The sequence below is a fragment of the Epinephelus fuscoguttatus genome, linkage group LG6, assembly GCF_011397635.1.
Source record: "Epinephelus fuscoguttatus linkage group LG6, E.fuscoguttatus.final_Chr_v1".
NCBI lineage: Eukaryota > Metazoa > Chordata > Actinopteri > Perciformes > Serranidae > Epinephelus > Epinephelus fuscoguttatus.
The window spans coordinates 23,782,058-23,807,144 of NC_064757.1; the positions used below are offsets into that span (position 1 = coordinate 23,782,058).

The 25,087-nt window shown below is 40.6% G+C and overlaps 2 protein-coding genes across 4 annotated transcripts in view; both read right to left on the reverse strand.

The window, feature by feature from the left end:
* Window positions 1-673: 673 nt before the first annotated feature.
* On the reverse strand, window positions 674-8,101 carry LOC125890590 (RILP-like protein 1). The gene is made up of 8 exons (XM_049579294.1): window positions 7,563-8,101; window positions 6,820-6,970; window positions 4,777-4,895; window positions 4,396-4,671; window positions 4,106-4,285; window positions 3,022-3,185; window positions 2,844-2,942; window positions 674-2,565 (listed from the first exon to the last, which is right to left on the reverse strand). The coding sequence occupies exons 1-8, from the start codon at window positions 7,851-7,853 to the stop codon at window positions 2,475-2,477; spliced, it is 1,371 nt and encodes a 456-aa protein (XP_049435251.1). The 5' UTR covers window positions 7,854-8,101; the 3' UTR covers window positions 674-2,474.
* A 1,896-nt stretch (window positions 8,102-9,997) lies between these two features.
* hip1rb (huntingtin interacting protein 1 related b) overlaps window positions 9,998-25,087 on the reverse strand; it is a 31,381-nt gene continuing 16,291 nt past the window's right edge. For 2 of the 3 annotated variants that reach the window (XM_049578986.1, XM_049578988.1), the window contains exons 7-32: window positions 24,955-25,016; window positions 23,855-23,995; window positions 23,168-23,225; window positions 22,687-22,762; window positions 22,295-22,462; window positions 21,744-21,799; window positions 21,563-21,635; window positions 20,913-21,096; window positions 20,733-20,821; window positions 20,517-20,633; window positions 20,318-20,419; window positions 19,932-20,126; window positions 18,102-18,249; window positions 17,855-17,941; window positions 17,638-17,745; window positions 17,274-17,410; window positions 16,105-16,215; window positions 15,928-15,986; window positions 14,671-14,701; window positions 14,488-14,550; window positions 14,234-14,334; window positions 12,739-12,844; window positions 12,493-12,616; window positions 12,344-12,405; window positions 11,283-11,513; window positions 9,998-11,177 (exon numbers count right to left, since the gene is read on the reverse strand). In XM_049578986.1, the coding sequence (XP_049434943.1) occupies window positions 11,169-11,177; window positions 11,283-11,513; window positions 12,344-12,405; window positions 12,493-12,616; window positions 12,739-12,844; window positions 14,234-14,334; window positions 14,488-14,550; window positions 14,671-14,701; window positions 15,928-15,986; window positions 16,105-16,215; window positions 17,274-17,410; window positions 17,638-17,745; window positions 17,855-17,941; window positions 18,102-18,249; window positions 19,932-20,126; window positions 20,318-20,419; window positions 20,517-20,633; window positions 20,733-20,821; window positions 20,913-21,096; window positions 21,563-21,635; window positions 21,744-21,799; window positions 22,295-22,462; window positions 22,687-22,762; window positions 23,168-23,225; window positions 23,855-23,995; window positions 24,955-25,016 (2,698 nt within the window). In that variant the 3' untranslated portion in view covers window positions 9,998-11,168. The remainder of the gene's footprint in view (window positions 11,178-11,282; window positions 11,514-12,343; window positions 12,406-12,492; window positions 12,617-12,738; window positions 12,845-14,233; window positions 14,335-14,487; window positions 14,551-14,670; window positions 14,702-15,927; window positions 15,987-16,104; window positions 16,216-17,273; window positions 17,411-17,637; window positions 17,746-17,854; window positions 17,942-18,101; window positions 18,250-19,931; window positions 20,127-20,317; window positions 20,420-20,516; window positions 20,634-20,732; window positions 20,822-20,912; window positions 21,097-21,562; window positions 21,636-21,743; window positions 21,800-22,294; window positions 22,463-22,686; window positions 22,763-23,167; window positions 23,226-23,854; window positions 23,996-24,954; window positions 25,017-25,087) is intronic. The other variant, XM_049578987.1, reaches the window with a different exon arrangement.

Genomic DNA, 25,087 nt, shown 5'->3' on the forward strand with positions numbered 1-25,087 from the left:
ATTTGCAAGTTTCAATCATAAAATGTGATCAAGTTTTGTCCACTTTTATGTCAGGATCAGCTGCAGACTGACTTGGCAGAGATGGCTGCCATCTTGTTTTTACATGGAGTAGTGTATTGTGCTCTTACTACCACTAGATGGGACAGAACAAGTGTCCACAAATGAGGACAACATGTCTAAGTTAAGTAGAATGAAGTAGAATGAAGTACAAGGACCCAAAATGTGATGTCCTCTTAAGAGGACCCAGGGTCTCAGGAGGATATTTTCCATGGGATCATATCCATTAATGTGACAAAGCTATTACATTTCCATATTAATACATACAATCACCAAGTATCATAAATTAATCATATTATTCTGGTGTACACCATTTATTTTTCTAATGCTATTGCTCTGGTATAGTCTTTATTTTTATTTTATTTTATATACCCCTAATAATTTCTTGTTTACATTCTTTTATTAGTTATTTCTGTCCTTGTACTGCTGCATTACCTGAAATTCTCCTCTGGGGTTCTTATGGCTTCGCTTTATTAGAGTGAAACAACCAAGGATAATGACTAAATAATACTGTAAACCATCAAAATTTATGTTAGGGGTGTAAACATGACCTACATCTTTCACATTTGTCTTAGCCATTTCAGTATTAGATAGTGACACAACAACAACAATCAGAACATGAAAAATAAAACTTTATTACTTTATTCTGAACAAGCATTATTTTACAGATGCAACCCGGTACATAATGGTGGTTATGGCATGTTTTTACAGTACTCATTAGTGTTGGAATAGGTGTACTGGTCATACTGGTGTTACCAGTTACCAGTATGACTGTACTGGTGTAAACCACAGAGTGTGGTGCCACACGGCAGTGCTGCAGTATACAGTAACATTGTCTTTTCATCAGCTCAGGGGACTAAGCACATTATCTAAAACAGTCTCTTAGTGGGAAAACTGAGGCACATGATCATCTGGCTCATTTTCTGCACCTTGAAACCAGATTCAAACACTTCAACAATAATTTGTTACATAATTGGGAACATCTTAACAACCCATAAATGAGATAAGATGTCCCATTCATGGGTCTTATAGCAGCTGGGCCCATTCCCGACACATAATTTCATTATTCAGACTGCTGAAGAACTTGAAAGTGTTTGTGAAACTCAATTTATACTCTGGGGAATGCAGTGACACGGTTTCTGTTAATACATCAAGCAGTGGGAAACATGGGCGCTAAGAAATTTGACATTACAGCAGCATTATACCTAATGAAGCATAGTATTTTCATGTTAATATCTACAGTAATGTCCTGACAGGGGATGACTTTTTATGAAGGCACAAAACCCTGAGAGGTCATAAGTACACTTAGGTGTCCAAGTATAGCCAGCTATATATGTGTAGGGGGCAGAAGCACCAGAATGGTCAGAATGTTGTGGTGGAGGACCCCCACACCCTCCATTTCATATGTTTCCCCCTTCATGTTCAAACAAAACCTATGCTCTTAGCCAGTTGTCTCAAATATTAACTACTTAGGTTCATTAAAAGCTCTTATAAAGTTAGCTAAAATGCAACCAAAATGTATTGTAAAAAACTGACACCAGTAATTACTAGGGCTGTCAAAATAATGTGGTAATTTTGATTAATTAATCACAGAAAAAATAAAAAATTAAAGCTGATTAATTGCGCTCCGTGGTGCCCTCTGACACAGTGTGCCAGTGAAGTCCACAGTGGCTCTGTCACATGATGGAGGCAGACAAGACGACGCTGCTTGGCCTCATGAAAGGAACATTTAAATTTTTTTTAAAAAAAGGAACATTTACATTTAAAAAACACCCAGATGGACCTGTTGATAGAAGCACTAGTCTGTGCAATTTCTCCTCTAAGGAATTTTCATACTTGAAGCCTGAAATATCACCTCAACGCAAAGCATTTAGCAGCCGACCCAGAGGTCCGAGCTAGCACAGCCTCTGATGCTAGCGCTAGCAATCAGCCTCGTCAAGCCACACTCCACCAGGCGTTCAGATGCAAACTGAGTGAGTCTACCTGTGACCGACCAACTAACTCCCTTGCAAAATGGGTCGCAATGGACTGCAGACCAGTTTCGGTGGTAGAGGACAGAGGGACAAATTGTGTCCAAATTTCAGCAGCTTCACTACGACACATCTGCCAAAACTCATTTGAATTTAAATTTTTAAAATACTTTCACAGAAAAAATTGATGTATGCGATTAATTTAGAATAATTAATCACAGAGCTTGTAATTAATTACATTCATTTTTTGAATCGCTTGACAGCCCTAGTAATTACATCATCACAGTTTCAAGCGTATGAACACCATACAGATTTTGTATAAAAGAACCAAGCAATACAGCCATTAAACCACATTCTTGTAAATGTTTCTACTGACAAACTGGTGTTAAGGGGAACAGACTGGTGTTTAAGAAAAAATAAAATCAACTGTACAATTTAAATTCAAAGTCATACAAAAGAAAGTCTTCTGATTGGCAACAACGTGGGGTCGTCTGCGAGCAAACCGGCTGCCACCATTGGCATTATGGCAGTGAAAATCCTGTTCGGAGATAAAAATGGAAATGGTGTTATGATGAGATGGAGTCAGAAAGGAATTCAAGAATTAGAGAGAAAAACAAAACCCTGTTGTGATCACTAATGTATATTTTGTGACCTTCAGTGAAGCGTAGTGACACCTAATGCTGACACTTCACATGAAAACCAGTGCTATTTGTTTTACAGATTCCTGAAGAGTTAAGTATGTTTCCCTGACTACGTTTGTAAGGCAAGAATGAATGAAGAAAAGTGTGTGAGGGTCAAGTCAAACTCGTTACTCACAAGCGTCTAATTCCAGATTCAGCCTGATCAGCGGAACTGGAGCATGGTGGAGGAGAAGGAGGACGCACAATGACGCTGACATCATCCGCAAACTCCTCACTGAGAGATATGGAAGAGGAGACTGTTAACTTTTCCATCAGTGCAGTTAAAAATGAGTAATTCTGGAAACAAAATGTACCTTTTGTAATATGCCAGCTCCTCCTGTAGCATGAACACTTGGGCCTTGAGTTCATTCTTCTCCTGCAGGACGTCCCGCAGCTCCTGCAGGGTGAAGCGCGGTTTGTCTGACTCCTGCTCCAGGCTGTCTGTCTCCTCCTCTGGCTCTGTGTCAGCTGACACCTTCTGCAGTTAAAACACACGTTCAGCATTTCTCCCTGCACAGCACACTGACACTAGTAATAAAACACGTAGCTCAGCAATTCTGGATTAGGCGCTATCATGATCTTTGTTTCCGCTGGTGAAAGTAAATCAATTAGCTTGACAACTCAAAATAGTAAGGGTGGACTTATGGACACTGGTGATGTTGTAGAACAACGGTTGCTGTACTGTTTGTTTCTTGTTCGTGTGCACAAGGACGCACATGCACTGCACAAGCATGAGGGTTTACAGATACATATTTCTACACACTGCAGGGTGGTGGTGGTAATATGCAGAAACGCACCATAAAATAGCAATGCTAAAATAAAACAGGAAAAGAACAATGTAAGTTGATGTATACAAAGCAGATTTTGAAACATGAAAAAATGGGGGTGGAAATTTACCCAACATGTTTCTAAGGCCTGAAGGACAGCATGACAACGTTACCATGTTCTGTGTTTAATGTAAACAGCCTTACAGTCTGCCTCTCCTATACCCACAGTGAGGTCGTGTACAGGTAGGGCTGCAACTTAAGCTCATTTTCATTGACGATTAATGTGTTGATTATTTTCTCAATTAATTAATTCGTTGTTTGGTTTATAAAATGTCAGAATATGGAGAAAAAAATGACAATGAGTGTTTCCCAGAGCCCAACATGACTTCCTCAAATGTCTTGTTTTGTCCACGAGCCAAAGATATTCTGTTTATGGTTATAGTGGAGTAAAGAAACCAGAAAATATTGACATTTAAGAAGCTGGAATAGGAGAATTGTGAATTTATTTTCTTAAAAAAATAATCAAACTGATTAACTGATTATCAAAAAATTCATTGGTGATTACTTTAATACTTGACAACTAATCAATTAATTGATGCAACTATACAAGAAAGAGTTAAGCAGGTGTTACCAGCAACAACGCCATCGTGTTCTCATCGTCATCACCCTTTTCCTCATTATTGTCTCTCTTCGATGACCTTGGCAGAGGGGAAGGACTCTTGTCACGCTCAAAGCAGGTTGCCAGGAAGCCAGGGTCCCCTCCACACTCCACCCACACTGAATTTGGTTTGATGGAGTTAGATGCTGAGGACTGGGTTGACAACACAAAACATCCACTTAGGCACTAGGAAACCTACCAGACTTAATTTACATGATGAACCTGATTTCAACATCATTATACTAGTGGCTTCTATTTCTCACCGTCGTCTTTGGTGATGTAGATGGTGACACCCCAGATCTGGTAAGAGCGGTTTCTTCTATATCAGTGACCTCTCTCTCCAGTTCCCAGCCCCGGAGCTCCTTTCTCAGCCTCGTGACCTCCAGCTGCAGAGCCCCCAGCTCCTGCTGCCGTGCCTGGGCTGCAACTTCCAGCTCTGCCCTCTGCTGGATCAGTGCTTTGCCCTGAGCCTCCATCACTCCTGTCCTGTGACGGAGGTCCTGGTTGATTCTTATTAACCGATGCTGCTGCATCTGGAGCTGTAGTTGAAGAAATGTATTTTATGACTTCACAAAATCTGTACAAAGGAAGTAAAGAGTTTGTCAGGTGCCAGTGTATGTGCTGCATATGGTCTAAATCCTTACCGCCTCGATATCCTCGTTCTTTAATGTCAGCTCATGGTCTTTAGCACGGATTTCATCCCTCTGCTTATCCACCAAGTCTTTAAGCTTATTCCTCACCTGCCTCTCCTTCTCTGATATGACTGTGGATATCATAAAGAAAGCACAGAACACACGTTAACACATGCTACATCAATGCAATCTAACATTTCATTTCTTTACCATTCATTTCTTAGCATCCACCTCGCCACCAGTTTCCAATTGTGCCAACAGGCAACTATTTTAAATTCATTAAATGAGTGGTTCCCAACTGGTGGGTCGCAGCCCAAACTGGACCCCAGGTCCATTCTGAATGGACTGCATGTGACTCACAAATGTGTCAAGTTTGTAATTAGGAAATCAAAAGAATTTCTAGCACAGAGCTTTTATTTTGAAGTGCTGTTTCCTGCTGTAGAATGAGTGACTAACAGACAGCTACTTGGCAGAGACAGCAAACTGGCTTGACGACATGGCCAAATGCAGGTATGATGCTGGACGTATTAAACTGTGTGGACCTTGAACTAATGACTGAGGAAAAATCTGGACCCTGTGGCTGGACCAGTTGGGAACCACTGCTTCAAAAGTCAGCAAAATCCATTCAATGAGAAAGATTCAAAGTGCAATGATTTTGGCAGGCCACTCTAAAATCTAAATATAGCATCAAAAGACCCTTTTTGCAATTGCTACACCACATGACAATGCAAACATTACTTTTCAAGTCAAAACAAATAACTTTGCTGTGTTGAGGATAACATCACCTTTACCACATTTCAAATCTGCAAGGTGACTGTCACACTGTTCCAAAATCAAGTAAAACTAAGGGTTGACTAGAAAGCAGGGAATCAATTTATTAAACATATGTTACTCCATGAATGTATTTCTCGACAAACAATTTTGTCAGTGAGCAGAGCGATCATATCAAGCACCCATTCATTTGAATGCACACGCTTTAAGTATTAGCAGTGTGTATGTTGGTATACTGTGGCCCTGTCGAGTAAGTATAGCTGTGGCCACCATGAAAGTCTCACACAGGAGCAATGTATTCTGGTCTGCTTCAAAAATAGTCTCCTTTACAAGCTCCTGACTGCCTCTCTTCACAGCCTACTTCCTCATGTCAACATGCCAGGATGAAGCAGAGTCCCATGTGACTCCATAGGGTAAATACGTGTAATGCACAGCAGATGGTTAACAGGCCATCACAAATCTGCAGTGAGCACACATATGGAACATAAATCCAATCTGTGCTGGCGCTCTCAGCCAGGACCAAACTAATTTAGCATTAAGAGACATCACAAGATACTGTACACAACATGCATGGTGAGACTTCAAACAGAAACAAACCATGCTGTGCTGCGGTTATTAGCACAATACTTAATACATTTTAATGTCATTAATAGATTTCTATTTTATATTGCCTTAATATTTTTCACAATAGATAGTTTTCATTAATTGGCATTGGTGCATTCCTGTGATTTATGTTTTTAATGCCTGGCTACAAACAAAATGCCCTCTGGGACAATAATTAGATATAAACTGATCAAACAATTTAACTCTTGACACTGATTCTATGACCTCAACTCAGGGTATCTGTCGACGTGAGTAGTACCAATTGAGATGAGTGCTCTCCTTTCCACAAATTCTAACTCTGTATAAATCACAGCATGGAACTCACTGAGATCATTTTGATGTAACGCTGCATGAGGCCAAGGATGCTACTACTGCTGTTACTGAAATAATGAAACTGATAGAGGGAACATTTCATTTTTAAAATGAAATTGACAAGAAAACTGTATTTACTGTGGATTGGTCATGTCACAGCCGATACCCCAGCCGCTAAATAGTGTCAATATTGGCACAGATACCACTCTGGTGTATCGGTCAATGAGTCCCTGTCACTAAACAATTTGAAAATGAAAGGTTATTCCATCATAAAATTTGAAAGCCTTCAGGAAAAGTGTTTTTTATCTGTTCTCTTATACCATAAATCATCCTCTCATAAATCCATCAGTCAAACCCTGGTCAACCCACCTTCCTGTTTCTGTAGGTCTTCCTCTATGATGGGCGACTCTCTGAGAGAAAGGCTCACTAACAGCCTCTTGTTCTCTGCCTGAAGCTGCGTGATTTGACAGTGCAGGTCCTGGACTTCGCCTCGCCACACATCATCCACCAGCTCCAACTCCTGAGCACACAGATATAGAAAAAAGAGGGAAAACACCAACACAGTTAAGTGTGTGCACAGAGTACTTGGTATCTGTTTAAAAAGGGTCAATATAGCTGGGTGAACATAAGGACAAGATAGTCAACAACACAGATGTATGAATTGCTCCCTTACCATTAATAGTAATATGTGAATTAGTATGTAGGATAGTTTACTACACTGATACTACTACTATACTAGTCTGAGGTATTTTAGTGTATGTTGTAAATACAAATACTGTTAATTTGAGTGTTTGATAAATCAGTTAGTGTTTGCCAGAAAATCAGCAATAGTTGATTAATTGTTAAGCAGTTTAAAGGTTAAAAATTCCCAACTTTTGTTAACTGGGATTTGCATTTTTGTACATAGTTTGTGTCAACTGTTGGTAGGACAAATGGGGCAACTTTGAGATGTCTATACTTATCATTGTGTTCTTTTAAAAGGTTAAAACAAAAATACACACACAGCAGTAGACAGACACAGCCCCCAGACAGGTAAACATACAGGTACACATTGAAATAGAGAGACAGACACACACACAGGTAAACCCAGGTACACCCAGGTACACACTGACCTTCTGGTGCTTCCTCTCCTGCTCGTATCTGTCGCTCCGCTCCTGCCGCAGCCTCTCCAGCTCGCCCCGCAGCTCCTCGGCCTCCTGTCCGGCGGTCCCGCTGCTCACCAGGGCCTCCAGCAGCTCCAGGACCCGCACCACTTTGGGCACCACCCCGACCAGAGCCTCGCACCCAAACCTGTCGATGATCCGCTCAAACTCCTGTCCGAGCACCGCGGCTATGTCGTACACATCCATGACTGTCAGCTCCGCCGCGGGTTTGTCCAGCGCTGACACGCCGCATGTTTCCATGTCTGTCCTCTGCTTTATTTACAATTACACCTCCGACATTTAACATATCTGTTTGTCCTCTGTCACTCTGAGTAGGCTCACATTTTCTGTAGAGAAACTAGTTGACACAAGCTAGCTGAAACGGGTGTGGACATGGAGGCAACTTGTTTCAGTTTGTTGACTGTATAAACTTCACCAACGGTTGAGGTAATGCGTACCTTACTTTGGATGCGGCGTTCAAGATCCAGGCGAAAACTCGTACATGTCACGAGCCAACTGGAAAAGTACTACTACCTGTGTGTAGGATGCGATAGACATCATAATGACAGTCGAAACAACAGTGCTTAATATTGCCGTATATTGACGAATAATAACCATACCAATTATTACTAATACGTTTCTTTGACTATCATTATATGTTCTTGTTCCGTGAACGCCATATTAGCAGGGGTCCAACGTCGAGTTTGAAAAAAATTTTCAGAATTACAGCCGCTCATGAAGGCATCAACCCTCCCTCCACGTTGAATCCAAGTCCTACTGCGCATGTCATGATAATACAGGACCATTACCTTCTATGAACACCATTAAGTTTTAAAATATCCCAGCTGTACTACGTGACACTTGAGTTACAGACAGCCCATAATAAGCAGTAAATAAAACGTATTAAATGTTAGACAAAAAGTATTTATTAAAATATGTAGGTATTAACTTATAGGTGATTTAGTGAATTTCTTTGTAGGGATATAAATATTCTAATAGAATATTTCACTTATTTTTTTTAGTTTCCAGCCTTACCAATACCACTATTATATGTAGCCTATAGCTAATTTATTCAGTTTTAGTTGCAGGCTGCAAATATAGACAGCTATGGTTAATTATACCAGCTTGACAAATTAGTTTTGTTTCAACTTTGATAACAGTAGGTTATCACAGTATAGTATTATGAGTATACAGTATTGTATGTCATGATAGCAGAGATAGGACCAAGTCATTGTTTTGCAAGTCACAAGTAACTTTCAAGTGTATGCATTACAGTAGGCTACCATGTTGAGACAGACAAGTCAAGAGTCAAGTCCCAAGTCAAGACTCAGAAGTCCTGAGTCCCAAACTTTGAGTTTCCAATACCAAACAAGTCATAATACACTGCACTAAATATAATGCAATTTTTACAACAGAGCAATGATATATTAAATTTACAAAATTCCTGACTTTTTAAAATTTGTCTTGATTTGTTGAAACAAGTTTATTTTAAGTTGCTGTGTGTTCATCTGTCATTTTTGACCTGCACAATTAGCATACTGCAATTTGTTTGTTTGTATACCACAGCATAGTGTTTGTATGTGAACAAAATTATATTTGGTATTATTTTTTCCAACTGCGCTCCATAACATAACATTAGTTTTTCATGGTTTTCTCCAGCTACTTGACCAGATAGATGCTTCTGGATTGCTTCAAACATTGAATAGTGTTAACTGCAGTTAATTTAAGGAAATTAAGGAGTATAAATTGATTTGTGGCACACTTTTTAAATAACTTACTTATTAATCTTTGAGCTTGGGGAAAAGTATCAAGCAGGAATGCACGACAGTATTGACATGTCATCGGTATTATTGACTGATATTGACTTTAAAATGAAATATCAGAATCGGCCATGAATGAATATCACATACTGTATATTGAAAAGTAACATATTTCATGAATATATATCACATACTGTATATTGAAAAGTAACATATTTCATGAATGAATATCACATACTGTATATTGAAAAGTAACATATTTCATGTCTCCATCTGCTAGTGGGCCATCATCATAAGAGTATGCATGCATGATATGATGTTATACCACCACAGAAGAGACTTAGTGATCACTAAAAATAGGTCAGGAGGAGTGTGGATATATTGATATCGGTATCGGTCAAATGAGTTGGCACATATTGGCATATTATGCATCCCTAGTATCAAGTAGAAGGCTAAAATCCAAATGAAGTCATGAGTCATTGTTTTTAAAGTCCAAGTTGAGTTATAAGTTTCCATTTTGTCAAGTCGAGTTTAAAGTCATCAGATGTGTGACTCACATCCACACCTCCGCATTATGAATGAAAATATTTAATAAATAAAAATAAAAAAAAGGGTTGGAACAAGACGAAGTAACACAATGGGACATTAAATCAAACATTTATTGTTCATTTGTTTGACATTTACACTTCTTACAAGGAGAAACCACTATTATCTTTACTAAAATATATTAATAGATCTGAGTGTATAAAGACATTTCGTACAGAGGAAAGGACAGAACATAAAAAGATGCATTTTAAGACCCTGTATGAAAAGCTCCCAGAGGCAAAGAGAACTTGAACACCTTCATATTGTACACTAACTAACCCTAAATCTTGATTCAGCCTAAAAGAAGTGTTTGATAATTAAGGACACCTACATCTGATATCTGTGTGCAAGCATTAACTCTACCTATGTGCTTTAACATAAGATCCAGGTGCTCCTCTAATAAAGGGACATTCAAGAGATGAGTGTAGATATAAATTATAATTGGTGCAAATGGCACACTCCTATACAGACTCTGTGTCTTTACAGGTATGATTCAATGAATTAGTCCAGTACATTCCAAGGCCTCTGAGACAATCGTGTACTGTTGAGAAAGAAAGCTGTTTTGCACATAAGAGGAACAGTGTCCATAATGAAGGCAAAACCAGAGGTATGTAAATCTTTTGCAGCAACGTGGATGCACACAATGTGATTCCCCAGTTTTCTTTATCACCCACCACAACATAAATAGCATACAGTGTACATTAAGAAAAATGTGATGTGCTCTGTAATGAACGTCCAAAATAGTGTGCAAAAAGGTTTTCCAAAGCATGATCAAAAAAACTATTGACATAACAGATATGCTGTTGATTTGTGGTTATTATAAAGGTTTGTATTCTAAAAGCAGCAGTAGTAGTTAATCATCTAAAATGTTTGTGATGCAGAAAAAACTCTTTCACACAGTCTAAAAGTAAAATATTAACCTTCTTTTGTTCTTGATGCCAAATACTAAAATAAGAAGGGTACTGCATGGATGGCATGCGCATGTATCTTTAAAAAAAGGAGGGTAAAGACAGCATATCCCTTATAGGCATCAAGGGTCAAAAATCAGGCTTCTGGTCCATTTTGGCAAAAAACAAAACAAAAAGAAAAGAAAGGAAAAAAGTGAGACGCAGGATGAGGCAGAGGATTGTCAGCATGCAACTTAAAGGAACCGTATGTTCACAACAAAGGGATATTTCTGCGGTCAATCACACCATCCATTAGTAGAGCATTTTCCTCTTCTGCTCAGGCATTACTTAAACTGCAACACACACAAGAAAAGAGACAGATAAAGCTAAGATTCACCAACAAGCCGTATCTTATTTTCCTCACATACAACACACACTCTCTTCTTCACAGCCCTTACCATGGATTTGGGTGGTAAGTTGGGTTTCTGGGCCAACACAGGTTTCTTCGAGAGAGCAGGCTTGCCGGGTTTTGGTGACATGGTGGCAGGATGGGCCGGCGAGGAGGTTTCGCCGTTCCCCTCAAGAGCCTCTTCTACAGGAACTCCAGCCAGGTCGTAGTGCTTCTTCCTCAGCTCTCCCAAACGCAGACGCTCATTCTCCAACTGAGACTCTAATTCCAGCACCTTCACCTGAGGGGTGGAAAATAAACAGGTGGTAATTTGAGTTATTACACGGCTTTGTTGAGGACTAAGTTCCGATAGTTCAATTATGTCATTCTACAGTTGTTAAGCAGGATTTATACTTATGTTTTGAATCGACGCCGTATCTACAGCGTAGGCTCTGTGTACGCCAGTGGATCACAAGGCTTTTGCTAATACTGTTGGCATGTGGTATATGTGTGGAAAAAACGTGTCTAGTATCAGACAATTGTTTTTGTTGGCTCTACTTAGAACCTACGCATAACTATATATCAGCCTTTATGTCTGATAAGCAGATCTTTGCTACAAATACCAGACCGTTGCTATGGACACAGTTCTGATCATTGACACTAATTTTTAAATCAATATTTCATGTCAAAGTATTGATTTTGTTAGTAAGTAGCTGTTTAATAAGCAGGATAATGTCCAGTGGGAGAGAGAGATATTATAGCTTGTGCTTACATTTAAACGTTAAGTGCATTTTCTTTAAACATATTAAGGGTTTACTATATTAATAGCCTTCAATTTTAGATAAGATGACCGAGCTTTGTAGACACAACTGATAATGAAACTAAAACTTAGCAACACACTGCAAACATTTCTGAAGACAATCTTAAAAAACAGATCACAGAAATATGCTACATCCTGTGTTTCAGATGACGCCGTGAGATGTACATACATTTAATCAAATGTAATTATTAAGAAATATGAGGAGTGAGTGTTTACAGTAGTTAACATATAAAGTATAAAAAGTAAGGCACATTTACACTGGCAGCTGTATGCAGTCACTCTTCTCTATCCCTCACAGTTTCACGACTTACCTGTGACTCCATTTCTTCTTTCCTTAACTTGATGAGGGACATCCCGGAGAAGTCCATGGTTTCTGCACATGAAAAACGTTTTAACAGTTATCAGACAGATGCTCATCAGAGTCTACAATGATCTAGTACACAGACCACACTGTACTCACCTTTCTCCTCCAGGTGCTCCTGGCCTGTCCTTGTTGAGGCCACCACATTAGCTGCCATTTCATTCACATGGCGAGAAGCCTGCTGGAGCACCGACAGCCTCTTACTGCTGCGGTCTGCTTTGACCTGAGTGCAGAGGAGAGCGCGAGAGAGTGAGACCAGATGACACAGTTTAGAGTATTTTTATCATAATAAAGCATCTCAAAAGGTTTTTATCATTGTGTTTCTCTTGGACATTTGACCATTACCTTTGAGGCAGCGACCAGCTGTGCTGTGCTGGCAGCGATCTCATGGGAGCAGACAATCAACTCTTCATATTTGCCTGTGTGCAGCACCACCTTATCAGCAGACTCCCTGTGAGGAAGCAGGTAGAGATATTTATTTGTGCCCGAGCTGCAACCTTTAATTATGTCCCCAGAAAAACTAGCTCTGGCAGCTGCAATAATCTTTTGTGTTATAATGACAAAGCTTAAAGACAAAGTTAATTCTATATTTCCATAATGTCACATATTGACCCTTGCTTTTAATGTCAGCCAAGGAGCCACATCATGTGCTGACCATTTGTGTACCGGTGCTTTTACATCCATAGCTCAGTTCATTTGGTCCGCACCAAAAGGGAAAAAACTAATTTATTATTGCATTTTAGTTCTGTTTGGTTCCTGTTTACACTGGCAAGTAAGACAGTGGACAGTTTTAGCGATCATCATCCTGCATCATCAGGACCCACATGGGGAATTAAAATTCTGGGGACTGACTGCTGAACTTAAATGCTTCTGATGTGTATATTTATCAAAAATCTCACAAAGAAATAACTGATTATAAGGATTATTAGTATTTTTAGACTGCAAATGATACAAATAATGACGAACAGGTAGAGACAGGATGAAGGGGCATATTACTGAGGGATCATCTTCACACACTTTGTAATAATAAACTGACAAAAATACACAGAGTCAGATACAAACACAGCAGTTTTAATAGCCTTCGATCTATTAATCATGGAAAATACCATTGCTGACGTGCTTTCCTGTTAGCATGGTTACCAAATTATTAGTTTAAACAGGTGATATACATGGCAATATACAAATCAATTATTAGATTGCTTTCTTTCTTTTTTTTTTTTTTAAAGATATTTTTAGGGCTTTTTAGCTTTACTGTATAGGACAGACAAGCGTGAAAGGGGGAGAGAGAGAGAGAGGGAGTGACATGCAGCAAAGGGCCACAGGCTGGAGTCGAACCCAGGCCGCTGCAGCAACAGCCTTGTACATGGGGCGCCTGCTCTACCACTAAGCCACCAGCGCCCCATTAGATTGCTTTCTGAAGAGGTTTTTATGATCAGCAGGTGAATTTATTTGTAGTTTAGCTTTTGAAATCACATTAAAAATCACACATCTGCGATCATAACATCCTGTGGTTGGTTCGTTTGCTTTCACACCACAAACGAACTGCACCAGAGTTTGATTGGAAGTGGACCAGGATCCACTTTTTTAAGCAGTCTCAGTTTGGTTGTTTGGTCCGCATGTTTTGATTGACAGCTTTCACACTGGCCAAAATAAACCGTACCAACTAGGCAAATGGACCTGAAATGAGTTTAGTTGTAGTAGTTTAGTTTAGTTTAGGTGTGAAAGCACGCTAAGAATCAAAAAAAAGAATCACAATTAATTTGACACTGATATCAAAAATGCTACACTTAGTGCACTGAATGATACAAGAATATAAGATGTAATGTCCTGTATAACTTACACCATCTCGGTGGCTCCCCATCCCACAGCCTTGGCAGCAGAGATGAGTCCCTCAGTCCAGCGAGAGTTTCTGGCGTAAAACTCCTTAATGCTGGCTGCACCCTGAACAAGCACAACAGTACTGTTAGCCCTGTTACTTATATTTCTGAATGGAGCAGAGCAGCTCCTGGTTTGAGCTCTAAAAGAAAAGCTGTCTAACTCAAACAAAACAGAGCTGCCAGTTTTGGATTCAAAATTAGAACAGTGTTGACTCACCCTCCCACCCTCCACAATCTCCTTCTGCAAGTCTGTAGATGCTATGATCAGCATGCGGATGGCCTACAGAAGAGCGGATGATGACAGAAGAGAACCAAGAAATTGGGATGATAATTAGGATATATTCAGGGTACACTATGGCAATACAGAAGATGTAAGTTAAAACACGTCAAACTATAGTACCTTCATCAGGTCTGTGCAGCTGTTAAGGATTCTGTAATGAGAGTGACATACGACAGATTTAGAACAAAATGTACAAAGTGATTTATATGTTTTTATTCTGTTACAAAATAGGTTATCAGTCAGGAAGACAGGGAACACAAACAGAAGCATTTTGATATTGTGCTCTGCATACAATTATTAGTCTGAGGAGAGGTTTCAGAATCTGAAGGACTACGACTGTACCCCACAGTTTTATTTAAATTACACATCTAGCGTGTAGGATCTGGTGGCATCTAGCTGTGAGGTTGCAAAATGCAACCAAGTAAAACTTTCCCGTGTGCCAACGGTGGTTGCTGCGAAAACTATCTAAAGCCAGTGTTTTGTTTGTCTGTTCTGGGCTTCTGTTGAACAACATGGCAAACTCTGTTGAAGACGACCTGCTCTTTATGTAGGTATTAACGGCTAACAACTAAGTTTCAGATGTTTACACACTAATGAACATAGCCATGAATATTATATTCCATTTCTCCACCCCCTAAATCCTACACGCTGACTGGACCTTTAAACTCGGATGCTGCATCTTGTTTAGCGATGGGATTTGAGAACCGGTTTCAAATTGTCTGATCCAGCAGTATCGTGTCATCCAAGCTTATCAGTTGCTTTTATTGATGCAGGCATGTTTTTTTTCTGACAGCTGTGTGTTACAAAACAATAACATCAAACTCATGCTTGTACGCTGCTGGGAACTTGCAAGAAAGCGTCATGGCCGGGAGGAAGAAACGGTCCAAAGTGTGGCTTCATTACACAGAGAAAGGCGACAACAGTGCTGCTTGCATTGTCTGTAAAATGATAACGTCAAGTTGAACTGGAAACACACGGCCAGAACTGAAAAATCCTTCCACGTAACATGGTCTTAAATTCCAGAAATGCCATGTATTCAAGGACAACAGCGTACCAACTGAGGAGCACATCTGTTACCAAGGGTAAATGTCCGGTATATTAACAATAACGCCACACAGGCAGGCAGATTTTTTCTTTGACTAATAAAAGCCAAATAATAAAATGAATACCGTACAAATATTCTCTAATTTAATCTACTGTGTTCAGACTAAGATATTAAAAAAAACACTAAAAGGCTGCATAGGCCTACTTTTTCCCCCACATATAATACTGATCAGGAATCAATAAAAATTAGGCTGAGATGCAGAATTGATATTGGCATTGATATCAATAAAATTCTATCAATTTTGGTGTTTCAAGTCCCAAAAATGAACAAACCTTTCGTTGACCTCCAGTTTAATTCCTGACGTGTCCTTTCGTGCCTGATTCATCATTTCCTAAATACAGAAACATATGTAACATTTATCAGTTACATGTGATACACTGCAAAATATTATCAGTAACTTCATTAAAGATAATATTAGCACATCCTTAAGTAAAATTGATATTACTTACATCAATCCTGCGGACTGCCTCCTCAATAGCCGCTGATGTTGACGCCATTTCCTTATCAACCAGATCTCCAAGCTCATCCTGACGAACATCCATGCCTTTTGGCCGCAGCTCCTGCGTATCACAAGAGGAAACATTGCTATTTAATACAAGTAAACAATATTTGAAAGGATGTAAAACATTACTGATTCAAAGGAAGCCCAAATGTTAACAGGTCTTGATGGAGAAATGAGATCTGACAACCCAAACAAAATCATAAAATATCATCATTAAATCACACTGCTTCCTGTGCTTCCCATGGATTTCTTCTTTTTTGCAGAGGGACTCTAAAATTGTTACACATCAGTAAACACCCACTGACACTGACTCAAAGCCAGATGCAAAATCTCCATCTCAGCAGTTTATTTTTGGCCTCATTGGAAGCAAAAAAAAATGAAGTGGTTAAATTGAGAGTTCATCTCTAAATGTAAATTACTGTGCGACAAACTAATCAGCTGTGGGTGGTGGATTGCTGACTGACATTTACCTCTCTCTCCCGGAAACAAGCTGTGGTAGGAATGCTTTAAAAAACGCTACATAAACGGTATGATCGGCCTCTTTGTTTGCAACAAACCTACAATAGGTTACTGTACACTGGTTACAGACGACACAAGGTATTATTTATCATCATACTTCTAAACAGAACTGTTATTCATATCTCACTAGGGCTGCAACTAACCATTGTTTTTATTGTCGATTAATTATTTACTTGATTACTGGATTAGTTGTTTGGTCTATAAAATGTCTGAAAATGGTTAAAAATGTCAATCAGTGTTTCCCAAAGCCCGAGACAACATTTTCAAATGTTTTGTCCACAACCTAAAGATATTCAGTTTACTGTCATAAAGGAATAAAGAAACCACAAAATATTCATATTTAAGAAGCTGGAATCACAGAATTTTGGACTTTTTTTGGCTTAAAATATTACACAAACCGATTTAACAATTATCAAATTAGTTAGGGATTAATTCAAAGTAAATAGTTAACACTAATCAATTAATCGATGAATTGTTGCAGCTTTTCATCTCATATAGTGAACCTGGGGCTCCTCATCCTGCCCTGTCAATAACTGGAATTATCAAAACACACTTAATAGAAAATGAATACAGATATTTTGTGTTAGTGTGTCTCACCTGGCCCAAGTATAGGATCTTCTGAACGATCACGCGAATGGCGGCTGGGTCTGCCCTCTGAAGTGTGGTCTTAGCCTTCAGGTCCTTTAGAAACTGCAGACTCTCAGTGGCACAGCCTCTGCAGTTCTCCGTCAGTCCTGTGGGGTGTTAAGGGGCACTGATCAACTATCAGCCACAATGCTGCATTCTTTTTACATCGGTAATTAAAACTCGCTTCTCAAATGCAGCTTGAAGCACCTAATCTATCATTACATATAACTGCAATGTGGCTCTACATGTGGATGAATGGCCTGGGTAATGATGATTAAAATGACTACAAGTGTTACTGGTGTAATGCCAATGAGGTAATCCAGATCTTCCTTACGGTCTGCGTGGTCAGTAGGTGCCATGTGTGCAGTGGCGCTGCCGTTGATAATTGTATCCGCAGCCAAGTGGGAGAACTGGGTCAGAGCCCTCAGTAGCCCTCCAGCATCTGGTTACAAGAGCATCAGTGAGAGAGTAGTATGCCACGTTAACAAAGCAGCCACAAACTGTCAAGAGGTCAGCAGGATCATGTTGAAACACAAGCAGAGCAAACTCACCCCCCATGTTGCTCAGATAATCCGCATGGCCCTTTTTCACTTTGTCCACGGAGCCCAGTGTGGCCTCTGCCCGACTCACAAGGTAATCTGTGTTTGGAGGACAAACAGAGGATTGCTAAATAAAATAAGCTTTGGTAAAGTCTCCAGAATAAACAACATACTGTGAATGGTCAAACACACACATCTCTTACTTTGCTGTTAATCTGTTCGGTTTATGTCTGTTGAATTAACAGAGTAGGGGTCTGACCTGGAGAGCTGGTGCAGCGTATATGAAGGGGATCATCCAGCTTAGCGACAGCATCTTGGATGATGTTCTCAGCCTCTGTGACGGTGCCCTGCAGCAGAGCAAACTGCTCCTCCAGAAGCTGCTGCTTCAGCTGGTCCTCCTGACTTGCCTATATGCATGCACACACAAATACACATGCACACATGTTTGGTTTAATACTAGTCAGTGACAGGAGAAATATACTGACAAACATAAACTAGACTATTGATTGTTTTTGTATCAGAACATTTCAGGACAGCCCACTGTGCCCGATAATACAGTTTCATCCACAACAAGATCTTTTGCGAGATTAAAGTGATCAAATGAAGCCTGTGTCCTCGTTGCATTTATTTAGGTGCAGTGAGTACAGTTGAGAGCAGGAAGTCCAGACAACAGATTTGCACATTTCTCCGTGTAAATGCATCCATGTGCACACATTCTGCTTTATGTTTTCAAGTGTGGCAGGTCTTTTCTGTAATAAAAAAAAAAAAACATGCTACAGTAGGAGCTTTGTGCCCTCTGCCATCATCGCCCTCAACAAACTGTATCAATAACACTCAATAGACTCATGTTCTTGTGATTGTGTTGTTATGGCTGTTTTTGTGAGTGTGTATGCTTAGATGCACACTAATGTTTCACTTTTACCCCGAATATCACAATATTCTGAATTTAAAAACAGTTTAGTCAGAATATTGTCTTTATCCGAATAAAGGCAAAAACTGGACAATTTTGTGCATGGACACTTAGCCACTGATTGTTCTTATGTGTGCACCAGCTCTTGAAACACATTTCCTCAAACAGAGGACTTTCTTTTTTAACTAAAAATAGATCTTAGAAGCTCCTGCTTAACATTGACTACATTTACATGGAGGACGGCCTTGTTCAGAGGCCACTTATGTGAGCTGTTTTCATAGAGTGCCTCTACAGCTATTCAGTTCATTTTCATGTTTATGCGCTCCGCAGAGCGTAGCCTGATGAATCAGTGAAAACACTCACTACCTACTTCACTACAGCACACGTTTCCTGCAGCATTCAGACCTCGTCTTTCCTTCATACTGTCGCTATGCTATAGTCTACTCTTGTGGCCATGTTTTTACAAAATAAACATTGCTTCAAACATTTTCCTTTTCATCAATCCATTATGGCAGACACAGATGGCAGAACATGTGTCGTCAACCAGCTTGGACGCCACGATTTGTCACAGCGTGTTTACTAAGTTTGCATTAAAAGCTGACTGTGTCAGAGGTTGATTAGTAGTATACTGTACAATACAAGTCTGAACTGCATGCCAATAATTTGACTAAAATAGAAGAAACTCTACATCCTAATCTCACCTCTTGTGAGTATTATCTTACGGCCACTATTATAAAATTGCAATTCACTTTCAGTTTCCTAAGAAATGATGTATAGACTCTGACAGAAGTAATCCCACTCAATCATCACTTATGACCCACTAGAGGTGTGTGGATGTGTTTTTTTGCAGGAACTCTGCCCTCTGCCTGTATTTTCTTCTTATTCTCTGCGTTTAGGACATTTATGGGCGTGTACCCCCACAGCACTCAAGTAAGGTTTGGGCTTTATGATGAAGTTGAAACCAGGTGCAAGACCGTAAGCAGCAGGCATCCAGGAGACGTGAGGCGAAACTCCAAATAAGAGTGAATCTGGGCCTTTTACTGGCAAGCATTTAGAAGCAGTAACTAACAATTCTGCATAGTGTACCTTTAAAGTGACAGACTGAATACAGTAATAGTATTAAGCGGAGACTCATCTGCCGTTCACAGTGCTGAGCTCGGCTCAACTGTCCTCACTGACCTTCTCCTGCAGTTTGCCCTGCAGCTCTCCAAGCTCCCTGCTGCTCCTCTCTCGCTCCTGCTCAAGCGACGACTGCTGCAACTGCGCAGACTGCCGCAGAGACGACAGCTCCGCCTCCTTCTCGCTCACAGATCGCATCAGACGCTCCTTCTCTGCCTGCAGAGACTTCACTGAGCTGTTCATTTCTTCCGACGACTGACAAAGAGAGAGAGAGTGGTGAGGGGAGCCAGAAGAGGCAGATGGCTGTGAGTGTCGGAGGGAAAGTCTATCCGGAAATGTATGACATGCCTCGAGCCCCAGAACAATTCTAATTACTATATGATGGTGAATTAGATAAACATCCTCAAGGTCATTGCTGTATTATGACATCACAGGTACACACTCACCTTTTCGCTGCTTTGCAGAGTCCCCTTGATGCGCAGAATTTCTGCCATCTTCTCATCCAGCTCTCTCTTCAGCTTCTCCATCTCAAACTTCTGCTCCTCCAGCTACAGTGACAATTAAACAGAATTAGCAGCACATCCACACTGCACTGCCACACTGAGACCTCCATGTTGTTTTAAAGGAAAACATCAAACCACCAACCTTCATGTCAGCTTCCTGTTTAATTCGATCAACCTCAAACGACAGCTGCTGTTTGGTCCTCTCCACCTCCTCCTGCGTCTGCTGGGTTGCTGATAGCATCTTCACAGTGTCTGCACTCTGTCAGCACATTAACACATTTAGTGTGACCACACACTGCCAGGTGCTGACATCTAATTAAAACAAACATCTCTGGACTGGCCTGCAGTCCGTCTGTACCTTCCGCAGTAGTTCAGCATGGCTGGCCACCAGCTCTGTGTGCTTCTCCTTCAGCTTATTGTACCGCTGCTCAGTGGCCTGTGCTCTTTCTGCAAAACGAGAAAAAGATGACAGCGTTATTACAGGCACTTGACCACACTTTGTCCATGTATACGAGAGACAGTGATGACTATATCTTACTTTCTGCTTCAATAAAGACGGCCTGTGAGCTCTCATGCTCTGCGTTTCGGCGACGTGTAGCCTCCAGCTCCATGCGCAGTTGTTCATTTTCCACGAGTGCACGTTGTTTCTGTGCACGCTGTTCCTCTAGTTCTGCCTCCAAACTGTTGATTTGGGACTTCAGCTGTGTGATGTAGCGCTGAGCCTTGAGGTGGGGGAAAAGAGAGATGCGCATTTAATCTACTAGTGTCAGTGCAAATCCAGTTTGTTCAATATTCAACATGACAATCATGAAATTTTCATCCCACAGGATGGATTTATTTTTACTAACACCAGCCCAATCAAATCACTTGGTCTTTGTAATTTAAGTCTGCTTTTGTACAAATAGAAAAGCAGAAGACACACAGCACAGAGAGGAGGGATGACACTCAAAAAAAACTGGACTATTTGCCAGCTGGAATCATATCCATGACGTCAACAATCTCAAAAGGACACCCTCGTCTCGTTCAGAGGCTACTTGCCACATTCCACATGCCAGGAGCAGCATTTGCATCCACCCAACACATGACCCAGATTCCTTTGCACGTAGATAATAATGCCCTCTGCTGTCATATCTCCATTATGCACACACACAAAAAACCTTTGGGTGATTCAGCCTCAACAGTCCTTACCTCTGCTTTCACCCTCTCCAGCTCTGCTCTCAGCAACTCCAGATCCCGCTTCAGGCTCTCGATCTGGAGATCCCTGCCAGACAGAAAACACACAGTCACAGTGAGCTGGCGCAGACTGCATACTGAGACCAGAAAGTCAGACTGACATTCACAGGTCACTGTGAAAAACATCCCGGCTCACCTGTCATCAAAGCCTCCATTCGGAGGTCCAAACGTCTGATCAAATATGTCCAGCTGCTGCGAAAATAATTAAAATAATGACGTGAAAAAAAAGTGTACACAAGGTCATGGCACTATTGTGAGTACTGTATACAGCCCTGATTCCAAAAAACAGATTGCAATGATTTGCAAATTCTTTGACATACACTTGGGGAAATAAGAACTCAACGCGTCAATTTTTTTTCAATGGAATATAGGCCCAAAATGATGCACTCTCAGCATCCCCTCAATATTGAGTTTTGGATGCTTCCATCAGAGTGGAGGTTTTGCCTCCCTAAATGTAACACTAAGCATTACAGATCGTCTTGTGTCCTGTCTGCTATTGCTTTTCTCAACCAGCAGTGACCACTTATTGTCCATGATTTACCTCTGACAGTGTGTGATACTGGAATCTGTGGGTTAGTCTGATTGCCCCTCAGGGACATTAAAGTTTTACTTTACCTTACTTTACTTTACCAAACCATTGCATGCTGTCTTTATTTTGATTTTACACAGTGTTCCAACGTGCCGTACCTGTGGCTGTGACTGCATGCTGGATGTCGAGACGTCGCTGACCTCGATGAGCGGCTCAGGTTCATCATCGTCGTCGTCTTGTTGCTCCGGTTCATCCTCATCAGCCATGACCACCACTGGCTTCACATGCTTGGCCAGTGAGGCTGCGTGCAGGAAGTTAGGTGGAGACTGACAAAGAGACGGACAAAACGTGGGTGTAGGTTAAATCTGCAACAGCTTGTTATCCTTTTATCTACGGTTGAACAGCTGTGTACATAAATCATAAGCCAAGTTCCAGTTTGTAGCTGACAGTGGTAGTATTAGGTTCAACATAAAGTATTTGACATTCAAGATGAAGGCTGTGACTCAGCACTGAAGTCATCCCACCTCCCCCCATCCCTCTGAGCCCTTACATCAGGCAGTTTGGGGATCTGGATCAGTCTCTTGAAGTACAGCATGTCTCTGGCTTTATTGAAGAAGCCCTTAAGGCTGCGGGACAAAGGACAACAAGTTAGTATCGTACTAGCACCTATTACTAAGATATGGTAAGGTATGGCAAACTGCGTCACTGTACTAAAATACATATGAAGCATTACGTGAAACAACTAAACTACACCATTTGTGATAAATGTTAAACGTGTGAATCTCATGGCACCATCTCCCCCACCCTAGAGATTCCTCTCTGAGCTCAGCAGCAAAGATATACACACTTCTTTGACTGTGACACCGACTGACACATCACAAAGGGGTGGGGGAAGGGAGGCAGTGATGGGCATATTTGCATGGGCACTCCTGGGCGAGGCAGTATTATGTTGCACACTCCTCTTAATGACTCTCTCCCCTGTGACGCCGTCACTCTCATTCACTCTCAGCCTGAGGCCGGGGACGACCTACCTGTGGAACTGGTCATGGAAACGATCACGGTGGCCTTGTAAGGTGTCAGCGGGGAGACCTGAAATCCACAACATGGTGCAAAGTTTTTATGCTTTGAGACACATCAATAACCTCAGGGCCCTAATTGACCTGCTTTATTTAATTGATATAGAATATTTAAAGGGACAGTTCACCCCAAATTTCGGTGTGAGTTGCTGAGTGTTGGAGATATCAGCCATAGAGATGTCTGCCTTCTCTCTGATATAATGGAACTAGATGACACTTGGCTTGTGGTGCTCAAAGCGCCAAAAATATATTTATATATATTTAAAAATGTGTAAAAACTCAACAGCAATATCTCTTTGCAGAAATCATGACGTGGTTACTCCAGTTAATCCACAGATCTTATTGTGAGCAGTTTCATGTAGAAACTATTTTCCTTCTACTGAACTACACCTAACAACCGTATAACCACACAAAAGGAAGTGTGTATCCTCTTGCGGATGAGAGGCTCGTGCTTGTGAGAGTGTGGGGTGTTAACATTAATGGCGTCTTCCTCCACCTGGCAACTCACACTAAAACAATCCAGATTGATAAATAGCACTACAAGTAAAAGGAAAAGGGGTGAACCGTCACTTAAACACATTTTTCTCTAAATCTACAGGCTGAGAGCTAAATGGCATTTTTTGGAGTAATAATTGTTCTTACAGGCATGCAGCTTGAATAGCAGCTTGACGGTGAAGTGGTAGAGGTGACTACAGTCCTGGATAACTTGGATGAGTGGAGCCAGCCGACACTGGCCTGATGTGAGCGTGGAGATGGCGATGGATGTGTTGAGCTGTCGGATTACTGGGAGAGAGATCAAAGACAGAAGCACACAGCTCATGTTCAGTATTCCTTTTGGATGTCACTTTCTAATGTATGTGCTGCAGCAGCCTGTATTGATATATCTAATCCTCTTTGGATAACTGATAGAGGCCTCTCATGGTGCAAACACAGGTTGTAACGATTCTGTAAATCATCCTGATGAAGGCTCTTTACAGAAAAAGTAGGGTGGTCTTTAAAGTCAAATAATTTTACATATATATTTTGTGAAGTTATCTTCATGTTAATTATGTAATTTGTGTCTGCTGAGAAATTGGGATTGTTAAAAAAACGGGAATACATCAATCTTTGATATCTTTTTCGTCTTTTTTAAAAGTTCTTCTGTAAATTAAACTAAAAAGCACTGGCATGAAAACAATCTACAAACACACATTCAATAGTTTCACAGTTATAAAAATGCATCTATTGTTCACATTTTGGAAGAAGTGACAGATATTAGCTTTTTAACAGGATGGTATCTATGCACAATTTTAAATAGAAACTTTTTGATTCTATTTGGATAACAAAGTACAAGTACACCTCTTTCACAGCACAGTAGCAGAATTTGTTTATGGTGTATGAGACATGATCCTGGGCCTCCACCCCGCAGGCATGGGAGGAGCATACCACTGTAGTTACTCTGGAGGAAATCAACTTAATGTCCTCTAATTGAAGGCATTTCCTCATCACTTAAAACTAATTTGGGTAAAAGAGGACGGCATGGTGACTGAAATCACTTTCTAAAGAAAAAAAAAAAAAAAAAAAGACGAACCACACTCTCTGTGAAAACAGGCAGGACAAGAGTTGCTCACAATAACCCTTTCTTCGCCTTATGTACATAAATAGATAATGTCAGCAGGCCGCAGCCCTCGGCTCTAGCTCAAGTTTCTCTTCCTTAGGAGGAGTAGGATGGGGAAAAGGTGGGAGGCGGGTTTTATTTTCACCTGTCTCAGCCAGCCTCAGCTCCGCGTCCAAGTAATCAAACACCTCCACTGTGAGCTGGAACCTACAGGAGAGAAGTTGATACCTTTCGTTAGACAGAAAAGAGGCCCCGCTCAGAGACAATGATGATGTGAC

Excerpts from the sequence above, each read along its gene's own strand:
- LOC125890590 (XM_049579294.1), bottom strand. The coding sequence starts at position 7,853 with ATGGAAACATGCGGCGTGTCAGCGCTGGACAAACCCGCGGCGGAGCTG. Across the intron at positions 4,286-4,395 it reads CTACATCACCAAAGACGACG|TCCTCAGCATCTAACTCCAT; the intron begins GTGAGAAATAGA and ends TTGTCAACCCAG. Across the intron at positions 2,943-3,021 it reads GAGCTGGCATATTACAAAAG|TGAGGAGTTTGCGGATGATG; the intron begins GTACATTTTGTT and ends CATATCTCTCAG.